Consider the following 20,024-nt stretch of genomic DNA (forward strand, 5'->3'; position numbering starts at 1 on the left):
CTCACACTTTCCTACGATACGATACGATAGAACTTTATTTGTCCCAAGAGGGCAATTGGTCTGTCAACAGTCATAAAACACAACAAGATACAGTACATGAAACGTGACATTAAAGTGACGAGTGGAACGTCCAGGATTGGGGATGTGCAAGGATCCCCAATCCTGGACTTACCTTTTGCTTGTCTACAGTCATTGCAGATCTGTATCGGGTTTGTGTTGATATTTACAGATGTTCTCATGGTCAAACTATCCACAAAAAGTCATTATGAATTTTCGAGTTTTTAATGATCGTGTTGACCTAACATTTTGAATCGACTTTGACACTTGCTTATACTATTTGGAATGAAAACTGTTAAAACTTCACTAAAAAACAGTCCTTTTTATATGTAGGAAGGAACTGCAGATGCTGGTTTGAACCGAAGATAGACACCCTAAAAAGCTTGAGTAATTCAGCGGGTCAGACACCATCTCTGGAGAAAAGGAAGAGGTGATGTTTCGGGTCGAGTCTGAAATTTTCGGGTCTGAAGAAGGGTCTCGACCTGAAAAGTCACCTATTCCATTTTTCCAGAAATGCTGTCTGACCCGCTGAGGTACTACAGCTTTTAGTGTCTATCTTCCTTTTTAGTTTCGGATTGATTAACTTGGTTAATTTGAGTAGCCTTTTTATTATGATTTTATTTTATGGCTGAAATGATAAAGAACAGAAACTTCATTAGTTTATTATTTAGGTTTATTATTGTCTGTTGTACCGAGGTACAGTGAAAAGCTTTTGTGTGCTATCCAAATAGATTGGGTATAAAATACATAAATACAATCAAGTCAACCTCAAGTACAATAGGACGAGCAAAGGGGAAGAGACAGAGAGTGTAAGACTAGTGCCAGTGACACTGCATGTCAGTAAACAATTATAAATATAAACACAAATATAAACACTGATAAAGTAGAACAAAGAACTGCAGATGTTTTTTTAGTACACCGAAGGATGCAAAGTGCTGGAGGAACACAGCAGATCAGGCAGCATCAATGGAGAACATGGATAGGTGAAGTTTCTGGTCGAGGAAACTCGTGAGGAAACTCAGCTCAGTGAGGAAACTCAGGTGAACTGGAGTGGGGGAGTGACGGAGAGAGAGGGAAAGCAAGGGTTACTTGAAGTTAGAGAAATCAATATTCATACGGAAGATAGACACAAAATGCTGGAGTAACTCAGTGGGACAGGCAGCATCTCCGGAGAGAAGGAATGGGTGATGTTTTGGGTCGAGACCTTTTGTCAGACTGTGGGAGGAGTTGAAAGTTGTTAAGGGTGAGGACCAGCTCTACTAAGCAGAGGAGAGTGTTAGTAGACAGAAATTGGCTGGCTGTGGGAGGAGTCGAAGGAGAAGTTGTTAATTCATATCAATGGGTTGTAAGCTGCCCAAGCAAAATATGAGGTGTTGTTTCTCCAATTTGCTCACTATATCAGTGGGGGAGGGCCAGGACAGAAAGGTCAGTGTGGGAATGGGAGGGGGTTTATAACACGCTGTGCTTTGCAGTTAGAGAAGAAAGTCCGCTCTACTACAGGTACTTTGACTCAAAACATTTCATGTTAGGTGGGAACACCTTTCACTGTTCATTCTGCAGATTATACATATGTTACATAAGATCAATCTAGAATTGATCAAAAGGCTGAACATTTGAAAATTTTTTTAAAGATGCTGAAAATGTTCAGCATGTCAGGCAGCGGATGCAGAAAAAGAGACAGAACTAACATGGGAAAGCACGGTTGCATAGCGGTAGAGCTACTGCCTGAGAGTCAGAGACCCGGTTCGATCCCAACGATGGGTGCTTGTCTGTGCAAAGTTTGTACGTTCTCCCCGTGACCTGCGTGGGTATTCTCCGAGATCTTCTGTTTCCTACCACACTCCAAAGACGTACAGGTTTGGTGGTTAATTGGATGGTATATTGAAAAATTGTACCTAGTCTGCGTAGGATAGTGTTAATGAATGAATGAATACGTTTATTTGCCAAGTATTCACATACAAGGTATTTGCCTTGGATTAATGTGCGGGGATCACTGGTTGGTGGGGACATGTTGAGCCGAAGGGCCCATTTCCGTGCTGTATCTCTAAACTAAAATTTCAGGTTAATGAACTTTCGTCATACTGGAAAAGTTGCAAATAAAACATGTGTTAGGTTATAGAGAACAGAGGGGGTAGGAGAAAAAAGGATTGGATGTTACAGCATGGAGACAAGAAACACAGTGACAAATGTAGTCAATGTGACTCTGAGGATTGTGAAGACCAGAGAATCACAGTTGACAAACTAAAAAAGAGGATGCTGAAAACCTACAATAAAGACAGTGTTCAAAAATATCTAATCTGATGCGCCTTTGGAAAAATAAACGGTTAACGTTTCTGTGCAAATCAGAGGAAATTATGACGATGGGTCATTGATCTGAAAGATTAACGCTACCTATCTAATTACTTGAGTATTTCCATCACTTTCTTTTTTTTAAATTACTGCTGTCGAGTCTGGGGGAGATAAAGGTGGATGAATGAGTTAATACAAAACTGGGATAGACACTAAATGCTGGAGTAACTCAGAGGGACAGGCACATCTCTGGAGAGAAAGAATGGGTGAAGTTTTGGGTCGAGACCCTCGTCAGACTGAAGAAGGTCTGAAGAAGGGTCTCGACCCAAAATGTCTCCCATTCCTCTCCAGAGATGCTGCCTGTCCCGCCGAGTTACTCCAGCATTTAGTGTCTATCTTCAATTTAAACCAGCATCTGCATTTCCTTCCTACACATACAAAACTGTGAAGTTGCTGGAAATGTGATGACATTTCATCAGAGCTGACCGATTCATCCGAACAGTCAAAATGGTAATTTGTGTAGATAGACTCAAAATCAGAATCACACTTTATTTGCCAAGTATGTTTTGCAACATACGAGGAATTTCATTGGCCAGGTCAGTCATACAATTAAAAGCAACAGATCACTCAAAAACACATTTACATGAACATGCAGCACAGTGACTCCTACACATTCCTCACTGTGATGGAAGGCTAAATAAACTCCTTCCCTTAGTTCTTCCTCGGTCGTGGGCCTCGAGCCCCCGTTGACGGGATGATCTTGACTCCCGTAACCGACGGCGTTTGGGCTCCCGCATCGGGGGGATGTCAGCTCCCACATCGGGGGGATGTCAGCTCGCCCGCGCCGGGCGATCGAATCTCACGTCGGGGCTGGTCGACCCTTCCGTGACGTTGGAGCTTCCCGACTAGCCTCTCCCGACTGCGTGCTCTTGATGATAAAGTCCGCGGTGGGATCCCAGGCAAGGGATCAGCTCCAATGTTAATTCAGCACCCCGCGATAGGGCTCAAAATCAGTCCGAGGAGGCTTCCAGCACCATCGATGGAGGGGCCGCAGAGAGCGTGATCCGAATATTAATCACATCTCCAGCAAGGTAAGAACTTGAAAAAAAATTTCCCCCGATCCCCTCCCCACTCCCCCCACATAAAATAAACCGAAGAACATTAAAACAAACTTTTAACACAATACAAAATAACAAAAATAATGAAAAAACTAACACTCTGCCGGCAGGGCAGCCAGGGCAGGTGACCCTGGAGGATTATGCTGGAGTAACTCAATTGGACAGGCAGCATCTCTGGAGAGAAGGAATTGGTGAAGTTTCGGGTTGAGACCTCGAGACCCTTCTTTAATTTGATAGTAAATTGTAGTTGTGTGGTTTTCTGTGAAATTGTTCATAAATGTATTCGGAAAGTACTTGATAGTGAAACTAAGTTCTTGTTTTTAAATTGAGAAACAAACAGTTGGGTAAGCATACTTTCACTGGAATATATCCTCAATATCCAATCTTCTCTGGTCAAAATAAGGCTGCTGGAAAACCTAAGCAATCAGGAAATGTTACGCAGATCAGACACTCTCTGAGAAGAGAGATAGGGTGAGCAAAATTTAACTCCTCAGGTCCGTGGCCTTTGACATGCGATTGCCCAATATGCAGTTGGTTACTTGCTGTGAGCTCTGACTTCGCAGTCCTCTCCCGGTTACTGGTGGTGGGTTGGAGTCCCACAGCCTGATTCGGGAAACTGGGAATAAATAATAACAACAGATGCCGGAAAGATGAACTTTAAAACAATGTTGGGAACTTTTCTGGAAAGAAATTAAACGAACATTTCGAATTGTCATGGGCTGTGCACCCTCTGCCTGCACCATCTCTTCCCCATTTATTCCGCGCTCAACTCTGGCATGTTTGTAGATGCAGTCCCGAGATAGTTCGGGAGCCGTTGATTGACTGGGAAGTACAGCGTGTTATAATCCCATTCCCGCACTGACCTCTCTGTCCTGGGCCTCCTCCACTGTCAGAGTGAGCAAATTCGAGGAACAGAACGGCAGCTTCCAACGCAGCGGTATGAATATCGACTTTCCTAACTTCAACTAACCATTGCTTTCCCTCTCTCTCCGTCCCTCACTCATCCTAGTTCTCCAGAGTAACTCAGCAGGACAGTTGAGTGTCTGGAGAGAAGGAATGGGTGATGTTTCGGGTCGAGACCCTTCTTCAGGCTAGTTCTCCGACTTGTTTCACTGCCCTCCTGACTAAAATGTATTGATTGTATGCCTCGTTGTCATCTTCACCTGAGCTTCTTCTTCTTCGAGTCCGTTGCAATCTCAGATGTCATTCTGCCAGTATCTGGCGCAGGTCACAGCTGGTCATAGCTTCACCTGAGCCAACAATGATCCATTCTACATTTCCATGAACATCGTCCCCTTTGATCTGTCTTTTTCACACCTTACTCTTTCATATCTCTAGACTCCCTCTCTCGACTCTCAGTCTGAAGAAGGGTCTCGACACGAAACGCCACCCATTCATTTTCACCAGAGATGCTGCCTGTCCTGCTGTTACTCCAGCTTCTTGTGTCCAACTGCAGATATGTTACCTGTCCCACTGAGTTACTTCAGCATCCTGTGTCTACAAAGATGCTGCCTGTTCCGCTGAGTCACTGCAGCATTTTGTGTCTATCTCTAGAGATGCTGCCTGTCCCGCTGAGTTTGAGTCATGGACTGATAGTGTGGAAACAAGCCCTTCGGCTCGACTTGCCCACACTTCCCAGCGACACTAGTCCCACCTGCCCGTGTTTGGTCCATATCCCTCCAAACTTGTCCTATCCATGTACCCGTCTAACTGTTTCTTAAATAATCATAATCATACTTTATTAGCCAAGTATGTTTTGCAACATACGAGGAATTTGATTTGCCATTCAGTCATACCAACAAAAAGCAACAAGACACACAAAATAGATTTTAACATAAACATCCACCACTGTGATTCCTCCACATTCCTCACTGTGATGGAAGGTGAGAAAAAAGTTCAATCTCTTCCCTTCTTTGTTCTACACGGTCAGGGGCCACGGGCCTTCCGTAGCTCTTGGCTCCCGTGGCTGGCGACCGGGAACTCCGCATCAGAGCGATCAAGCTCCTGCATCGGGGGGGGGATGTCAGCTCCCTGCACCGGGCTATCAGACCCTGGATCGGGGCTAGTCGAACCTTCTGAGCCATTGGAGCTTCCCGACTCGGTCTCCTCCCGAGACTGCGAGCTCCGCAATGTTGAAATCCGCAGGCCGCAGTTGGAGCGTCGATCCCAGGCAAGGGATCGGATCTGATTGTAAGTCCACGCCCCCGTGGTGGCTCTCAAAGCCTCCAGCTCCATGATGTTAGGCCGCAGAGCAACCAGAGATAAGATCCGGAAAACAATCGCATTTCCGGCAAGGTAAGGGATTGAAAAAAAGTTTCCTCCTCCCCCTTCCCCCACATAAAACAAACCCGAAAACATTAACACAAACTTTAAAAACTCACTAAATATAACAAAAAAGACGATAAAACTGTTGGCGATAAAACTGCGGCGCCCCCCTGGTGGTATGTTGGGATAGTCCCTGCCTCAACTAACTCCTCTGGCAGCTGGTTCAATACACCCACCACCCTTTATGTGAAAAAGTTACTCCTCAGGTTCCTATTAAATGGTTTCACCTTCACCTTAAACCCTTGTCCTCTGGTCTTCTATACTCAATGCTCTGACTGATGAAGGCCAATGTGCCAAAAGCCTTTTTGACCACCCGATCGACCTGCAACTCCGCCTTCAAGGAACCATGCACCTGCATTCACCCATTCTGGGCAAGAGATTCTGTGCATCTCATGATTTTATACACCTCCATAAGATCACTCCTCACCCTTCCGCGCTCCAAGGCATAGAGTCCCAGCCTGCTCAACCTCTTCCTATTGCTCAGATCCTCTAGTCCTGGCTACATTCTCGTAAATCTTCCAGCTTGACATCAGCTTTCCTATAACATGGTGCCCAGAACTGGACACAATACGTTAAATGTGGCCTCACCAACGTCTTATACAACTACAACATGACCTCCCAACTTCTATGCTCAATGCTCTGACTGATGAAGGCCAATGCGTCAAAAGTCATTGTGACCACCCGATCTACCTGCAACTCCACCTTCAAGAAACCATACACCTGCACTACTAGATCCCTCTGCTCTACAACACTCCCCAGAGCCCGACAATTCACTGTGTAGGTCCTGTCCATGTTAAGACTTCCCAAAATGCAAATACCTCTCATTTCTCTGTATTAAATTCCATCAACTATTCCTCAGCCCCCCCCATCGCAAACCGATCAAGATCCTGCTGTGATTTTTGACACTTGCTAATCTTGCTCTGTACGTTCTCATCCAAATCATTGATATAGATGACAAACAGTAACGGGCCTAGCACCGAACCCTGAGGCACACCACTAGTCACAGGCCTCTAGTCCGAGAAGCAACCTTCTACCTTCACCCGAAGATAGGCGCAAAATGCTGGAGTAACTCAACGGGACAGTCAGCATCTCTGGATAGAAGAAGGAATGGGTGACGTTGCTCGCGGGTCGAGACCTATCTTCAGACTGACCACCATCACCCTCTGCTTCCTTCCATGATGCCAATTTTCTATCCAGCTCTCCAGCACTGTGTGTGTGCCTGTGTATCTCCAGAGATGCTGCCTGACCCGCTGAGTAACTCCAGCAATGTGTGTGTGTCTTTCTCCAGAGATGCTGCCTGACCCGCTGGGTAATGGGTCTGTCCCACTTAGGTGATTTTTTAGGCGACTATCACAGTCATAGCCGAAAAAAATGGTGACTGGACCCTTCTATGACAATGTCTATGACAAACGGCAACAATCTCCCACCTAGTCGATGTCAAGTTACGGCAAGCTACCGACAACTGACGACCCAATCGTCGCGACTTTGGTCGTCCACCTACGACCACAGCTACGATAACCTACGACCACACGGGCGGCAACCCACGACAACCGAAGTCAACCTACGTCCACCCGCACCAAGACCAGAGAGACCATCTCTGCACTTACTACAACTCAGAACTAGGCAGTGTACCATGGCAGAATAACATGATCTGAAGACCAGCAGCAAACAGCCCACATCAGAAGCAGAAGTTCACCTCTCCAGGAAGAGAGCCCGCAACAGACCACAAGAAAAGGCAATTTTCAGGGCAACCCACATCCTCCCAAAATATTTTAATTTTCAATGCAGTACAATGCTTGTGTTTGTTTTACTGATCAAAATATATGAAACGAGTTTGCTTTTCAATGCAGTGCAATGCTTGCGTTTGTGTTTGCTTTATTGATCAAAATATATGAAATTTAAATATTTGAAAGTAATGCCATGAGACACTATTCTGAAATATAATATCTTCATACATCAATTTGCCATCAAAATGCAACACAGAAACATATCAATATTAAGTGGAAGGCAAATAAATTATAACTTTTCACAAGCTGTGTGTGATAAAGAATTCACAAAAAGTATTATAAAATTAGATACCTGGTGAGCATGCTGATGTGGTGATCCCATCAGTCCCATCTGTTGCTCTCCCATGTGTCCCAACAGCTGCAGAGTCTGCAACACACATGATTTTGTTGTGAATATTTCAAATAAAAACATTAATTTTAAGGTCATATATTAAAGTCAAATGTTCCCAAAATTCCACAAAAATTACTTTAAATATTTACCGGGTGGGAGAAGTTATGGGCCACCTTCATGGCAGCCATGGTGTAGTTGAACCACATGTTTTCTGGTATTTTGAGCAGCTCAGTCTTTAAGAATGCCTGGAAGGTGTCAACAGCTCTCTCATGTGGTGTCTGGGGCTGGGTCATGGCCTGTCTGGCCTCCCTGGCCTCTGTTGCCTGTTGCATGAGCTGCAACATAAATGAGTACGATACAGGTAAGTACATTAGGAAAAAAAAAATGGACGGAAGAGAAATCTGCCAAAAAAATCCCCAAAAGTACTGACCTGCTTGATCAGCTCCTTCTGACTTGCCCCTCTCTCCTCTAACTCAGTTGCATTAGGGATGGAGCCTGCAGTGGAGTTGGCAGTGGTCCTGCTCTTCTTGCTGTGCTGCTGACTGGTGGAGGGTGTGGATCCAGAAGTTCCGTCAAGTGAATCAAACTCCTCTTCACTTGACATACTGGGCAATGGCTTCTTCTTGTCAAACTGGAAGAAAATATATGTGTTCTACAAGGTTTCACGACCATCAGGACATGACAAGCAAGATGACAATGAAATTGTCAATGTCACAATAACTAATTTATAATAATTACCTTCTTAGTGCTCTGTCTCATCTCTGCTCGTACTATATGTGATTTGATAAAGCCCCATTTGTCGATGATCCATTGCTGCCTCGGGGTAAAGTTTTTGCCACCAGACCCTGACTTGTTCCCACTCTGAGACAGCTTGCCATATCTTGTTCTCTGACCTGTGAACCACTGACAGAGTTGGGCATCTGTAAAAAAAAAAAATGAAGACCAGTGTGAAACAAATTTTTGTTTTCATTATATTTATTCTGGATCAGGAGACAGCTGCAGCAGTAGTATTAAGGGCCTTATTGGCGAGTTTAGGAGAGTCTGCGCACACCACAACCTCGTAGCATGGTCGACACATGGTCGTTGGAGGTCACTGGTAAATCTCCTCCACGGTCAAGAGGAGTTCCCGCAAAGAGTTTACTACTAGTGGCCTTAGTTTGGTCGCGGAAAGATTTTCAACATGTTCAAAATTTTTCTGCAAGCAAAAATTGGTCGGCATGGAGAAAATCTATACTTTTGAACTCGTAGTGCAATGGTAGTAGGGTCGCCATGTCGTTGTAGGTAGTCGAGTTAGCCGTAGGTAATCTCCTTTGTTGACTGGGCATTTTAATTGGTTCATTGGGGGAAAAAACGTAAGCACGAGTTTTCAGAACCAAGGAAAACCGACCAGTAATGTTAAATGCTCGATAAACTCTGGCTTAGTAAAAGTTGTCTGGCTTCTTAAAAGTGTCTCCTCTCCTTCTCCCCCCTTCTCTCCTTACTACTCTTTTAAAGGACTTACCGTATACTGTGCTTGCCGTCTTTAACCTTCCTGTTCATCGCGGGTATCACCTTGGCTTTGCACTGTGTGATTTTCAGACAGCGCTCCCCCGCTTTCCCTGACCCCCGACTTTGCTGTGTGTGTGTGTGTGTGTGTTCCGCGCTGACGGTCGATCCAGGTCACGGTTTTTCAGGCAAGTGCACCCGAGCTTGAAGGTCACACACAGTTTGCTGAAAAGTCGTGTAAGTGGGACAGGCCATTTAGTTGTTTTCGTTTTTTTTTATGGCTGCTACACAATCTGAAGTTGCAAATTTCAGGAACAGAAATAGAGACAAACAACCCAACAAATAGGTACTTACATGTGCAGTCAGGGAACTCCTTCGCCTTGTTGTCAACTAGTGAGTACTTCCTGTCCTTGTTACGATATTGTTGGCAGTTCTTATCATACAACTCAGGGTTTGCCTGATACCACTCGACCAGCTCTCCTTCTTGTTCCCTGCTGAACTCATAAGGAAGTACCTTGCGTATCCTGCCCTTCTTCACCTCACTTGAGGCATCAGTGTCCTGAGCATAATCTGATGGTGAGTCTGGGTCAGCAGCAGCAGTACCTGCAGTCTTGGCAGGGCGGCCACTCCGGGTGGTGGTGGGAACACTGGCCACCTCCCTGCTCTCCTCCTGTGCCTTCTCCTCCTGGGTCTCCTCAGTCTCCACCTGCCTGGGGGGTGGGGATGGGGATTGGGCCTTCCCCTTGGGCTGCCCCTTCCTTCTCCTTGGAGCCATGTTGCACTGTCCAATGTCCCCAACACAGAATGCAGAATGTCCACGCACTATAGTCGCCTGACCACGTGGAGCTGTGGACGTGTTTTTCCAATGCCTGTCGCTACTTGACTTCCGGTCAGCACCGGCGATAACCTACGTCATCCTGGCGACAACCTACGACAGCACCTTCGTCAGGAGAAGTCAAGCTACGCTCATTGGCGTCAGGCCCACTGTCGCCCAAAATGTTTGGGCATTTCAAAATCCAGCGGCGACCGGAAAAACGCTACGACTCTTTCGGCGACTGAGGAGACTACGCACGACCATACAGGCGTCACCCCTCGACCATGTGGCGACTGCCTAGTCGCCTAAAAACCCACCGTAATGGAGAAAGGGCCATAACTCCAGCGCCGTCCACGCGTGTGTGTGTTTGTGTCTATCCGCGGGGTTGTAGTAGGAGGAGGAGGAAGCGGCGGCGGCGGCGACGACGTACACAGCTTACGCGATGATGTGTTGTTTGTGGCCATGTTGGTGCAGGAGTCGGCGCGGCGCGGGCGGCCATGTTGGTGCAGGAGTCGGCGCGGGCGGCGGACGGCGCGGGCGGCCATGTTGGTGCAGGAGGGAGGGAAGGAGGAGGCGGCGCGGGCGGCCATGTTGGTGCAGGAGCTGGCGCGGGCGGGGAGGGAGGAGGCGGCGGGCGGCCATGTTTGGTGCAGGAGTCGGCGCGGGCGGGGAGGGAGGAGGCGGCGGGGCGGCCATGTTGGTGCAGGAGTCGGCGCGGGCGGGCGGGGAGGGAAGGAGGAGGCGGCGCGGGCGGCCATGTTGGTGCAGGAGTCGGCGCGGGCGGGGAGGGGGAGGGAGGGAAGGAGGAGGCGGCGCGGGCGGCCATGTTGGTGCAGGAGCGGCGCGGGCGGGGAGGGAGGAGGCGGCGGGCGGCCATGTTGGTGCAGGAGCCGGCGCGGGCGGGGAGGGGGAGGCGGCGGGCGGCCAAGGAGGAGGCGGCGCGGGCGGGCGGGGGGCCGACAGGAGGAGGCGGCGGCGGCGCCGACAGCTCAGGCTGCGAGCGCGAGCGAGTGAGTGAGCGAGGAGCAGCTCCACGCTCTCTCAGCGCACTCGGGCAGGAGGAGGAGGAGGAGGACGAGGAGGGGGAGAGGGCGGCCGTGAGCGGGTCATGGTGCCGTGAGGGCGGCTCGGGGAGGCCGCCGTGAGCCAAAGGGAAGCCAGGCCGCGCTGCAGCGGGGGCCGGGCCTGGGCACCGCCCGCCCGCCGGCTCCCCTCGGCCGGCCGGCCGTGCCCTCCCGCCCCCGGCCCTCTGCACCCTCCCGCCCCGGCCCTCTGCACTGACCATGGCCTGGGTGCTGAAAATGGACGAGGACATCGAGTCGGGCCTGGTGCATGAGTTCGACTCGAGTCTGTCGGGGATCGGGCAGGAGCTGGGCTCCGGCGCCTACAGCATGAGGTGAGAGCGGCGGCGGATCCATTTCCTCAGCCCTTTGTTCCTCTCTCTCTCTCTCTCTCTGTCTGTCTGCTGGGCCGCTGCAAGCTCATCCCCCTTTCCTCTGCGATCACCATTCATCACTCTTCCTTTCATCCTAAATATATGCTGTTATTGAGTAGGAAAGAACTGCAGATGCTGGTTTAAATCGAAGGTAGACGCAAAATGCTGGAGTAACTCAGCGGGACACAAAGTCTGTGGAAGGGTCTCGACCCATTCCTCTCTCCAGAGATGCTGCCTGTCCCGTTGAGTTACTCCAGCATTTTGTGCTCACCTTGTTGTTATTGACTTCCTGCAAGTCGTTCCACTGCAATGTGCAATATGCCAGCCGGTTGACACGGGGTTTCAGGTTCAATATTGAACTTCAAATGCATTGAAAAATGGCAATCGCTTCGCTTCTCAAAACTAGGATTAGTGTAAACAAAAAACTGGAAACACCTTGGAGGTCAGCAACGTCTATGGAAAGAGAAACTGTTACTCTTTCAAGTGGGGAGGCCTTTTCCTCAGAACTGGGATGGATTGGACATGGTACTCTAATTTTTGTTCTCCACGGTTACTGTCTGACCTGATTTTCAGCATGTACAATTTTTTGATTATTCTTGTACTATAAACTGCTGGGAAAGTTTAACAGGTTTGGTAACATTTAATGATGTTGATTTTAAACAATACTGTTACTACTTTGTGAACTAATTTTCATTTTGTTTTGCTTGACACCACAACTTCCAAGTAATTTTTAATTATATCTTACCCTGGAGCTGCACAAGTGCTGTTCACTCTTCAAGATTTCAGTACTGCGCATCAAACATGAAATATTAATATGTATACACTGCAAACCAACTGACTCACATGGCTATCTGGATTACACGTCTTCCCACCCTGCCCCCTGTAAAGACTCCATCCCCTACTCCAAATTCCTCCACCTATGCCGCATCTGTTCCCAGGATGAGACATTCCACACCAGAGCATCGGAAATGTCCTCGTTCTTCAGGGAACGGGGATTCCCCTCCGCCACCATAGATGAGGCTCGCACCAGGGTCTCATCCATACCCCGCAACACTGCTCTCTCTCCCCATCCCCGCACTCGCAACAAGGGCAGAGTCCCCCTAGTCCTCACCTTTCACCCCACCAGCCGGAAAATACAACACATAATCCTCCGCCATTTCCGCCACCTCCAACGTGACCCCACCACTCGCCACATCTTCCCATCTCCCCCCATGTCTGCCTTCCGCAAAGACCACTCCCTCCGCAACTCCCTTGTCAATTCTTCCCTTCCCTCCCGTACCACCCCCTCCCCGGGCACTTTCCGTTGCAACCGCAAGAAATGCAACACCTGTCCCTTCACCTCCCCCCTCGACTCCATTCAAGGTCCCAAGCAGTCGTTCCAGGTGCGACAAAGGTTCACCTGTATCTCCTCCAACCTCATCTACTGCATCCGCTGCTCTAGATGTCAGCTGATTTACATCGGGGAGACTAAGCGGAGGTTGGGCGATCGTTTTGCCGAACACCTCCGCTCAGTCCGCAATAACCTACCTGAACTCCCGGTGGCTCAACACTTCAACTCCCCCTCCCATTCCCAATCCGACCTCTCTGTCCTGGGTCTCCTCCATTGCCAGAGTGAGCAACACCGGAAATTGGAGGAACAGCACCTCATATTCCGCCTGGGCAGCTTGCATCCTGATGGCATGAATGTTGAATTCTCCCAATTTTGCTAGCCCTTGCTGTCTCTTTCCCTTCCTTAACCCTCGAGCTGTCTCCTCCCATCCCCCCCGCCCTCGGGCTCATCCTCCTCCTCCCCTTTTTCCTTCCTTCTCCCCTCCCACCCCCCATCAGTCTGAAGAAGGGTTTCGGCCCAAAACGTCGCCTATTTTCTTCGCTCCATAGATGCTGCTGCACCCGCTGAGTTTCTCCAGCAATTTTGTGTACCTATGAAATATTAATGTCCTTGATACTAAGAGATATGTAGACAGATTACCCAAAGATGCCAAAGCAACAGGGTTGTTTTAGTGAGTGACTAGCTTTCCTCATACTTCCACAGTTTAAGAATAAGGAGTAAGCCATTTAGAATGGAGACGAGGACATACTTTTTCTCGCAGAGATTTGTGAGTGTGGAATTCTCTGCCTCAGAGGGCGGTGGAGGCCAGTTCTCTGGATACTTTCAAGAGAGAGTTAGATAGGGCTCTTAGAGATAGCGGTCAGGGGATATGGGGAGAAGGCAGGAACGGGGTACTGATTGGGGATGATCAGCCATGATCACTTTGAATGGCCGAATGGCCTACTCCTGCAGCTATTGTCTATTGTCTATTGACTAGGACTTGCTCAGTGTTACAGGTTTAGACACGACCAAATTTGTGAGGTGTACCCAAGAAATTTTTTTGAAACAGTATGTGGATAGTCCAAATCAAGAAGGGAATGCACTGGACCTTGTGTTGAGAAAAGAGCTGGCCAGATGACTGATGTTTCAGTGGAAGAACATTTTGGTGATAATGATCACAATTCCATAGGTTTTATGATTGTGTTGAATAGGGAGAAATCTGGGCCTTGTTTGAAGTACTAAATTGGACTAAGGAAAGTGGCAATTTTATTAGTCAGGAGCTCGAGAGGGTTCATTGGGTATGTCCATATCAGATGTGTGTAAAATGATAAGATCAGTTTTCAAGTTCAGAAGGGACACGTTCCAGTGAAGCGTAGGGATAAGGATGGCAAAGTAAGGAAACCTTGGATGGCCAAAGTGGTTGTAAATTTGGTCAGAAAGAAGATACATAAGAGGATTGAATCAGACAAGGCCTTTGTGGGATATAAAGAAAGAAGGAAAGAACTCACGCTGGCAATTAGAAGGGCCAAAAGGGGCCACAAAACACCTTTGGCAGTCGGATTAAAGAAAATCCCAAAGCTTTTTATACCAGTATAAAAAAAACATTGCGAAGGTAGGACCGCTCGTGGATCAAGAAGGAAATTTGTGATTGGTGTCTGGGGATGTAAGTGAGGTACTAAATGAGTACTTTGCACCTATTATCACCAAGGAGATGGACATGGGGACTGAGCGATCCGTATGGAGAATACTAATATGCAACGGCTGTTTGAGATTAAGGAGATTGGGGATCTTGAAGAGTTTTTCGGTGAATAAATACCCAAGGCAAAGATCTTTGCATCTTTTCTAGCCACAGGCGAGGTCCTGAGGCGCGTGAAGGTAGCTAATGTGCTTTTATTTAGAAGGTAAATGGAGGTAGTCCAGGAAATTATTAGCTGGTGCGCCTCATATCAGTGGTTCGGAAGCCATTGGGGAGGTGTCTTTGCGATAGGTTTTGCTCCCATTTGGAAGACATTGGGTTAATTAGTGAGTCAGCAAGGCTTTGTATATGGCAGATCATCTCTTACAAACTTGATCAAAGTGGATTTTAAGGTGACAAAAGTGATTTGAGTTGATGAATGTTGCCTACATGGATTTAAGTAAGGTATTTGATAAAATCCCCCATGGTAGGGTGAACCAGAAGATTAGGATACAGGGGATTAACAGTGTCTTGGTCATATGGATTCATAATTGGTTTAGAAACATAGACATAGAAACATTGAAAATAGGTGCAGGAATAGGCCATTCGGCCCTTCGAGCCTGCACCACCATTCGATATGATCATGGCTGATCATCCAACTCGGTATCCCATCCCTGCCTTCTCCATACCCCCTGATCCCTTTAGCCACAAGGGCCACATCTAACTCCCTCTTAAATATAGCCAATCAACTACCTTCTGTGGTAGAGAATTCCACAGATTCACCACTCTCTGTGTAAAAAATGATTTGCTCATCTCGGTCCTAAAAGACTTCCCTCTTATCCTTAAACTGTGACCCCTAGTTCTGGACTTCCCCAACATCGGGAATAATCTTCCTGCATCTAGCCTGTCCAACCCCTTAAGAATTTTGTAAGTTTCTATAAGATCCCCCCTCAATCTTCTGAATTCCAGCGTGTACACAAGCCGAGTCTATCCAGTCTTTCTTCATATGAAAGTCCTGCCATCCAATTTCTTCCTATGAAAGTCCTGCCATCCCAATGTGATTGAAGAAAGGGTAGTGGTGGAAGGACAATATTGAGGCTGGAGTTCTGTGACCAGTGGAGTTCCGCAGGGATCGCTTCTGTAATCTCTGTGATGTATATGTAATTTATATATAAATAAACTGATGTATAAAGTTAGGAAGTTATGATGCAGCTTTATAGGACTGGTTAGGCTGCGTTTGGAGTGTTGCGTGCAGTTCTGGTTGCGCTGTTACAGGAAAGGGCGCAGTGGAGGTTTTGTTTAGTTTCAAGATACAGTGTGGAAATTGGCCCTTCTATGTTATCCCACTTTCACAACATCCACACCAGGGGCAATTTACAGCAGCCAATTAACTCACAAACCTGCACCTCTTTGGAATGAGGGAGAAATCCGGAGCTCCTGGAGAAAACCCACATGGTCATAGAGAGAACATACAAACTTTGAACCGACAGCACCCGAAGTCAGGATTGAACCCGGGTATGTGACACTGTGAGGCAGCAGCTCTACCGCTGCACCACTGTGCTGTCCTAAATGATGCTTTGATTAGGGGGTAATAGCTACAGGGAGAGGTTGGGCAGAATTGGATTGTTTTCTCTGGAACGCCGGAGATTTCGGGGATCTGGATGTAGTATGCTGCAAAGCTCTACGTAGAGCATCACTCAGCACTGGAAGATGGACAATTTTACATTTTTTATCAAGCCAATTATCCTACAAACCTGCATGTCTTTGGAGTGTGGGAGAAAACCGAAGATCTCGGAGAAAACCCACGCAGATCACGGGGAGAACGTACAAACTCCATACAGGCAGCACCCGTAGTCGGGATCGAACCCGGGTCTCTGGCGCTACATTTTGCTGTAAGGCAGCAACTCTAACACTGCGCCACCGTGACTGCCCTGATAGAAGTATATAAGTGGCATAGATGGGGTAGGAAGTCAGAAACCTTTTCTCGGGAATGTAAAATCAAATATTAGAAGTCATAGTTCTACGGAGAATGGGGCAAAGTTTAAAGGAGATATGCGGGGCAACATTTTTTAGCGAGGGAGGTGAGTGCCTGAAATGCACTGCTGGGGTTGGGGATGAGGCTGAGAGGATAGTGGCATTTCAGAGACCTTTACATAGACGTAGAAGGTGCTTGGGAATCCTAAAGGTCTGATGGTCAATGTCACCGGGGCCGGATGGATTACACCCCAGGGTTCGGAAAGAGGTGGCTTTAGAGATAAAGGAGGCATTAATAGTGATATTGAAACTTACCGAATAGTGAAAGGCTTGGATAGAGTGGAAGTGGAGAGGATGTTTCCACTAGTGGGAGAGTCTATGACCAGAGGTTATAGCCATAAAATTAACGAACGTTCCTTTAGGTGGCAGATGAGGAGGAATTTCTGCAGTCAGAGGGTGGTGAATCTGTGGAATACTTTGCTACAGAAGACTGTGGAGGCCAAGTCAATGGATATTGTTAATGCAGAGATAGATAGATTCTTGATTAGTACGAGTGTCAGAGGGTTTGGGGAGAAGCCAGGAAAATGGGGTTAAGCGGGGGAGAAAGATCAGCCATGATTGATTGGCGGAGTAGACTTGATGGGCCGAATGGCTGAATTCTGTTCTTATCACTAATGCTTACGAGATATGGATATGTAGGAAATGGAGGGATATGGATTGTGAAGGTAGAAAAGAGATGGTTTTAGCATCATTTTCGGCACACATTTTGGGTCAAAGGGTCAGTTCTTATGCTGTATGTTCTACCACAGGGTCTTAGTGTAAGGATTTTGGCTTGTGCATATTTGCAGTGAAAACTTTGCTTGTCAATGCATGGATCGACTAACCGTACACGGGAACTTGGTCTAACATTAACATGCAAAGTGCTGATTTATTTATGCACTCTCCAGCCAAAACACTCGCGGGTATGTACCCATCATGCTTAATAGTAGGCATCTACTTGGGCTGCATGCTGCTGCATTATGATCCTGCTACATACCCGTCCCTTTCACGCTATTGCATGTTGTGCTGAGAACTGTGCAAATCCCCACTCTAGGCTAGCACTCACAAACGCACTGTGTATTCTCAAATGTCTTCTGTAGCTGCCTGTGGGGGAAATTGTTGAGATAGCTAGGGCAATTGCTACACTGCTCAATAACGTGATGTGAGGTTTTGGACTGCACGTTGACCAGGACAATGACTCCAGACGATATTTGGGGTTTGGTAGCAGGGTACTGCAGCATTAAAACCTTCGTAAGTGCTGGGAACACTCAGCAAGTCAGACAGCGCTTGTTCAAGGAGAAACTGGTAATATTTCCGATCTGAGTGTCTGACAAAGGGACTGTTCTGAAACATTAACTCTTTCTCTTTCCAGGTTAATGATAAATCTTTCCAGCACTATTCTTTTATTTTGGCTTACTGGCAATTGGAGTTTTCATTTTCACGTACAGGATTGAAAAGTGTATGATGATAAGCAGAATTTGTTGGGAGGAGACAGTGGGGATAGTCTTCTCCATTTAGTCTTTGTTCCACTTTGTTCCCGCTTTACAAAATTAAAGGATCTTTATCTGAATCCATGTGCTATTTGTATTTAGGTGGGTGGATTAATGGTGCAACTACAAATAAAGGTATGATTTATTGCACATTAGTGGACTGGTTGGGCATTGTGGGTTACTTTGAATGAAGCATACCATTTGAGAGAGGCAAAATGATAGGATAGTTCTAGTTTTAAAGGTAAGAACAGAATGGAGGAAGGACTCTGGCTATGAAAATAAATTATTTTAGCTTCAGCTAAGAAAAGGCAAAAAGCAACCCCTTATGAATAATAATAATAATAATAATAAATTTTATTTGCGGGCACCTTTCAAAGTCTCAAGGACACCGTACAGAGATTAACAAGAGAGAAAAAACATATAGTCGGAGTAAAATAAATAATAAGGACATCACCAGTACACAAATTAAAGACAGAAATCGCTCCAAAGACAAAAAATCAAAAACACAATGTGAATAGGGATTGTTTATGGGCCCCCAATGGTAATGAAGGATAAAATATAAATTGGTGCATATCACAAGGTCGATGCAACTATCGTGGGAGATGGGCAGAGCAAATTAAGACCAGAAGTTAAATTTATTGAGCAGATAGCTAGTGCAACATGGATGTAACCAATAGCCCTGCTGTCTCAGCACCAACAACCTGGATTAATTATAATCATAATCATACTTTATTAGCCAAGTATGTTTTGCAACATACGTGGAATTTGATTTGCCATACAGTCATGCCAATAAAAAGCAACTGAACACACAAAATACATGTTAACATAAACATCCACCACAGTGACTCCTCCACACGCTCACGGTGATGTAAGGCAAAAAAAAGTTCAATCTCTCCCTTCTTTGTCCTCCAGCAGTCAGGGGCCTCTAACCTTCCGTTGACGGGACGATCTTACTCCCAAAGCCAAAGCCGGCGATCAAGCTCCTGCATCGAGATATCTGACATTAATGTCTGATATCTACCAATGTCTTTGTGGAGTTTATCCAGGGCAGTTCATGTCTCACAAACTTAAGTTTTTTTGAGGAGGTGACAAAGGAGGTTGAGGGTAGGACAGTGCACGTTGTATACATGGACTTTAATATGACATTTGATATGGTCCCGTATACGCAGATTCAGAGGATTAAGATGCACTACACTTAGTTGGACCCGTTGGGTCCCAGTCACCGGGAGGCCTGGTCCCCCAACACAACCCATTCCCCAACGCAATATTCCACCACTCACCCATTTCCCTCAATGCAACACGTTCCCTCAACGCAATATTCCACCACTCAGCCATAGCCCCTAACTACGCAGGCGTGGCTCATTTCCTCTCATCCCCCCCAGCCCTTCCCCCCCCCCCCCCTCCTCTTCATGTGTGTGAGGAGGGGAGGGAAGGGGAGTGTGGGGGGGGGGGGGGGGGAGAGGGGGGTGTTTGTGGGTGGGGAGGTGTAGGAGGGGTGGGGGGGGGTGGTGTGGTGGGAGGGGAGGTGTGTAGGGGGGGTGGGGGGGCTGTGGGGACGGGATGAGGGTGTGGGGGAGGGGTGTATGTGTGGCGGGGGGGAGAGAGCTTGCGGGAAGAGTTATGAGGGAGAGGGGGTATCATGGGGAGGGGGGCTGGCGCCAGCGAGGGGGACCAGGGGGGAAAGGGCTGGAGCTGGCGGTGCGATGGGGACTCATGGCGGTCGCTGGTCATTCTCCTCCGCCGGGATCAGTGTCTCCGCTTTCCGTTTGGTGACATCTCTGACTCCGGGCTGGGCTGGGCCGCTTCCGGTCCCTCTGAAAATTGGGCCCGGTTGGAGACCTCCGCCGGCCATTCTCAGCTCCAGTAAAGACGCGATGGCGCAGGAAGTGGCGGACC

At 47.4% G+C, this 20,024-nt stretch overlaps 2 protein-coding genes across 12 annotated transcripts in view; one reads left to right on the forward strand and one right to left on the reverse strand.

Moving 5' to 3' along the window:
• LOC129696185 (uncharacterized) overlaps positions 1–10,622 on the reverse strand; it is a 71,561-nt gene extending 60,939 nt beyond the window's left edge. For 4 of the 7 annotated variants that reach the window (XR_008723285.1, XM_055633808.1, XM_055633807.1 and 1 more), the window contains exons 1-5: positions 9,747–10,620; positions 8,646–8,827; positions 8,338–8,538; positions 8,057–8,242; positions 7,869–7,943 (exon numbers count right to left, since the gene is read on the reverse strand). Coding sequence is in view for 6 of the 7 variants with exons in the window: in XM_055633808.1 (XP_055489783.1) it covers positions 7,869–7,943; positions 8,057–8,242; positions 8,338–8,538; positions 8,646–8,827; positions 9,747–10,167 (1,065 nt within the window). In the remaining variant the exon portion in view is untranslated. Of the gene's footprint in view, positions 1–5; positions 4,081–7,868; positions 7,944–8,056; positions 8,243–8,337; positions 8,539–8,645; positions 8,828–9,746 lie in introns of those variants that run through there. The other 3 variants (XM_055633809.1, XM_055633805.1, XM_055633806.1) reach the window with 3 other exon arrangements.
• LOC129696184 (upstream-binding protein 1-like) overlaps positions 1–20,024 on the forward strand; it is a 112,535-nt gene that overhangs the window by 49,092 nt on the left and 43,419 nt on the right. Inside the window, exon 1 of one of the 5 annotated variants that reach the window (XM_055633801.1) lies at positions 11,235–11,602. The exons of 3 other annotated variants lie outside the window; for them this stretch is intronic. In XM_055633801.1, the coding sequence (XP_055489776.1) occupies positions 11,490–11,602 (113 nt within the window). In that variant the 5' untranslated portion in view covers positions 11,235–11,489. Of the gene's footprint in view, positions 1–11,234; positions 11,603–20,024 lie in introns of those variants that run through there. One more of the 5 variants, XM_055633804.1, reaches the window with a different exon arrangement.

Source organism: Leucoraja erinacea, chromosome 4, assembly GCF_028641065.1.
Source record: "Leucoraja erinacea ecotype New England chromosome 4, Leri_hhj_1, whole genome shotgun sequence".
Lineage (NCBI taxonomy): Eukaryota > Metazoa > Chordata > Chondrichthyes > Rajiformes > Rajidae > Leucoraja > Leucoraja erinaceus.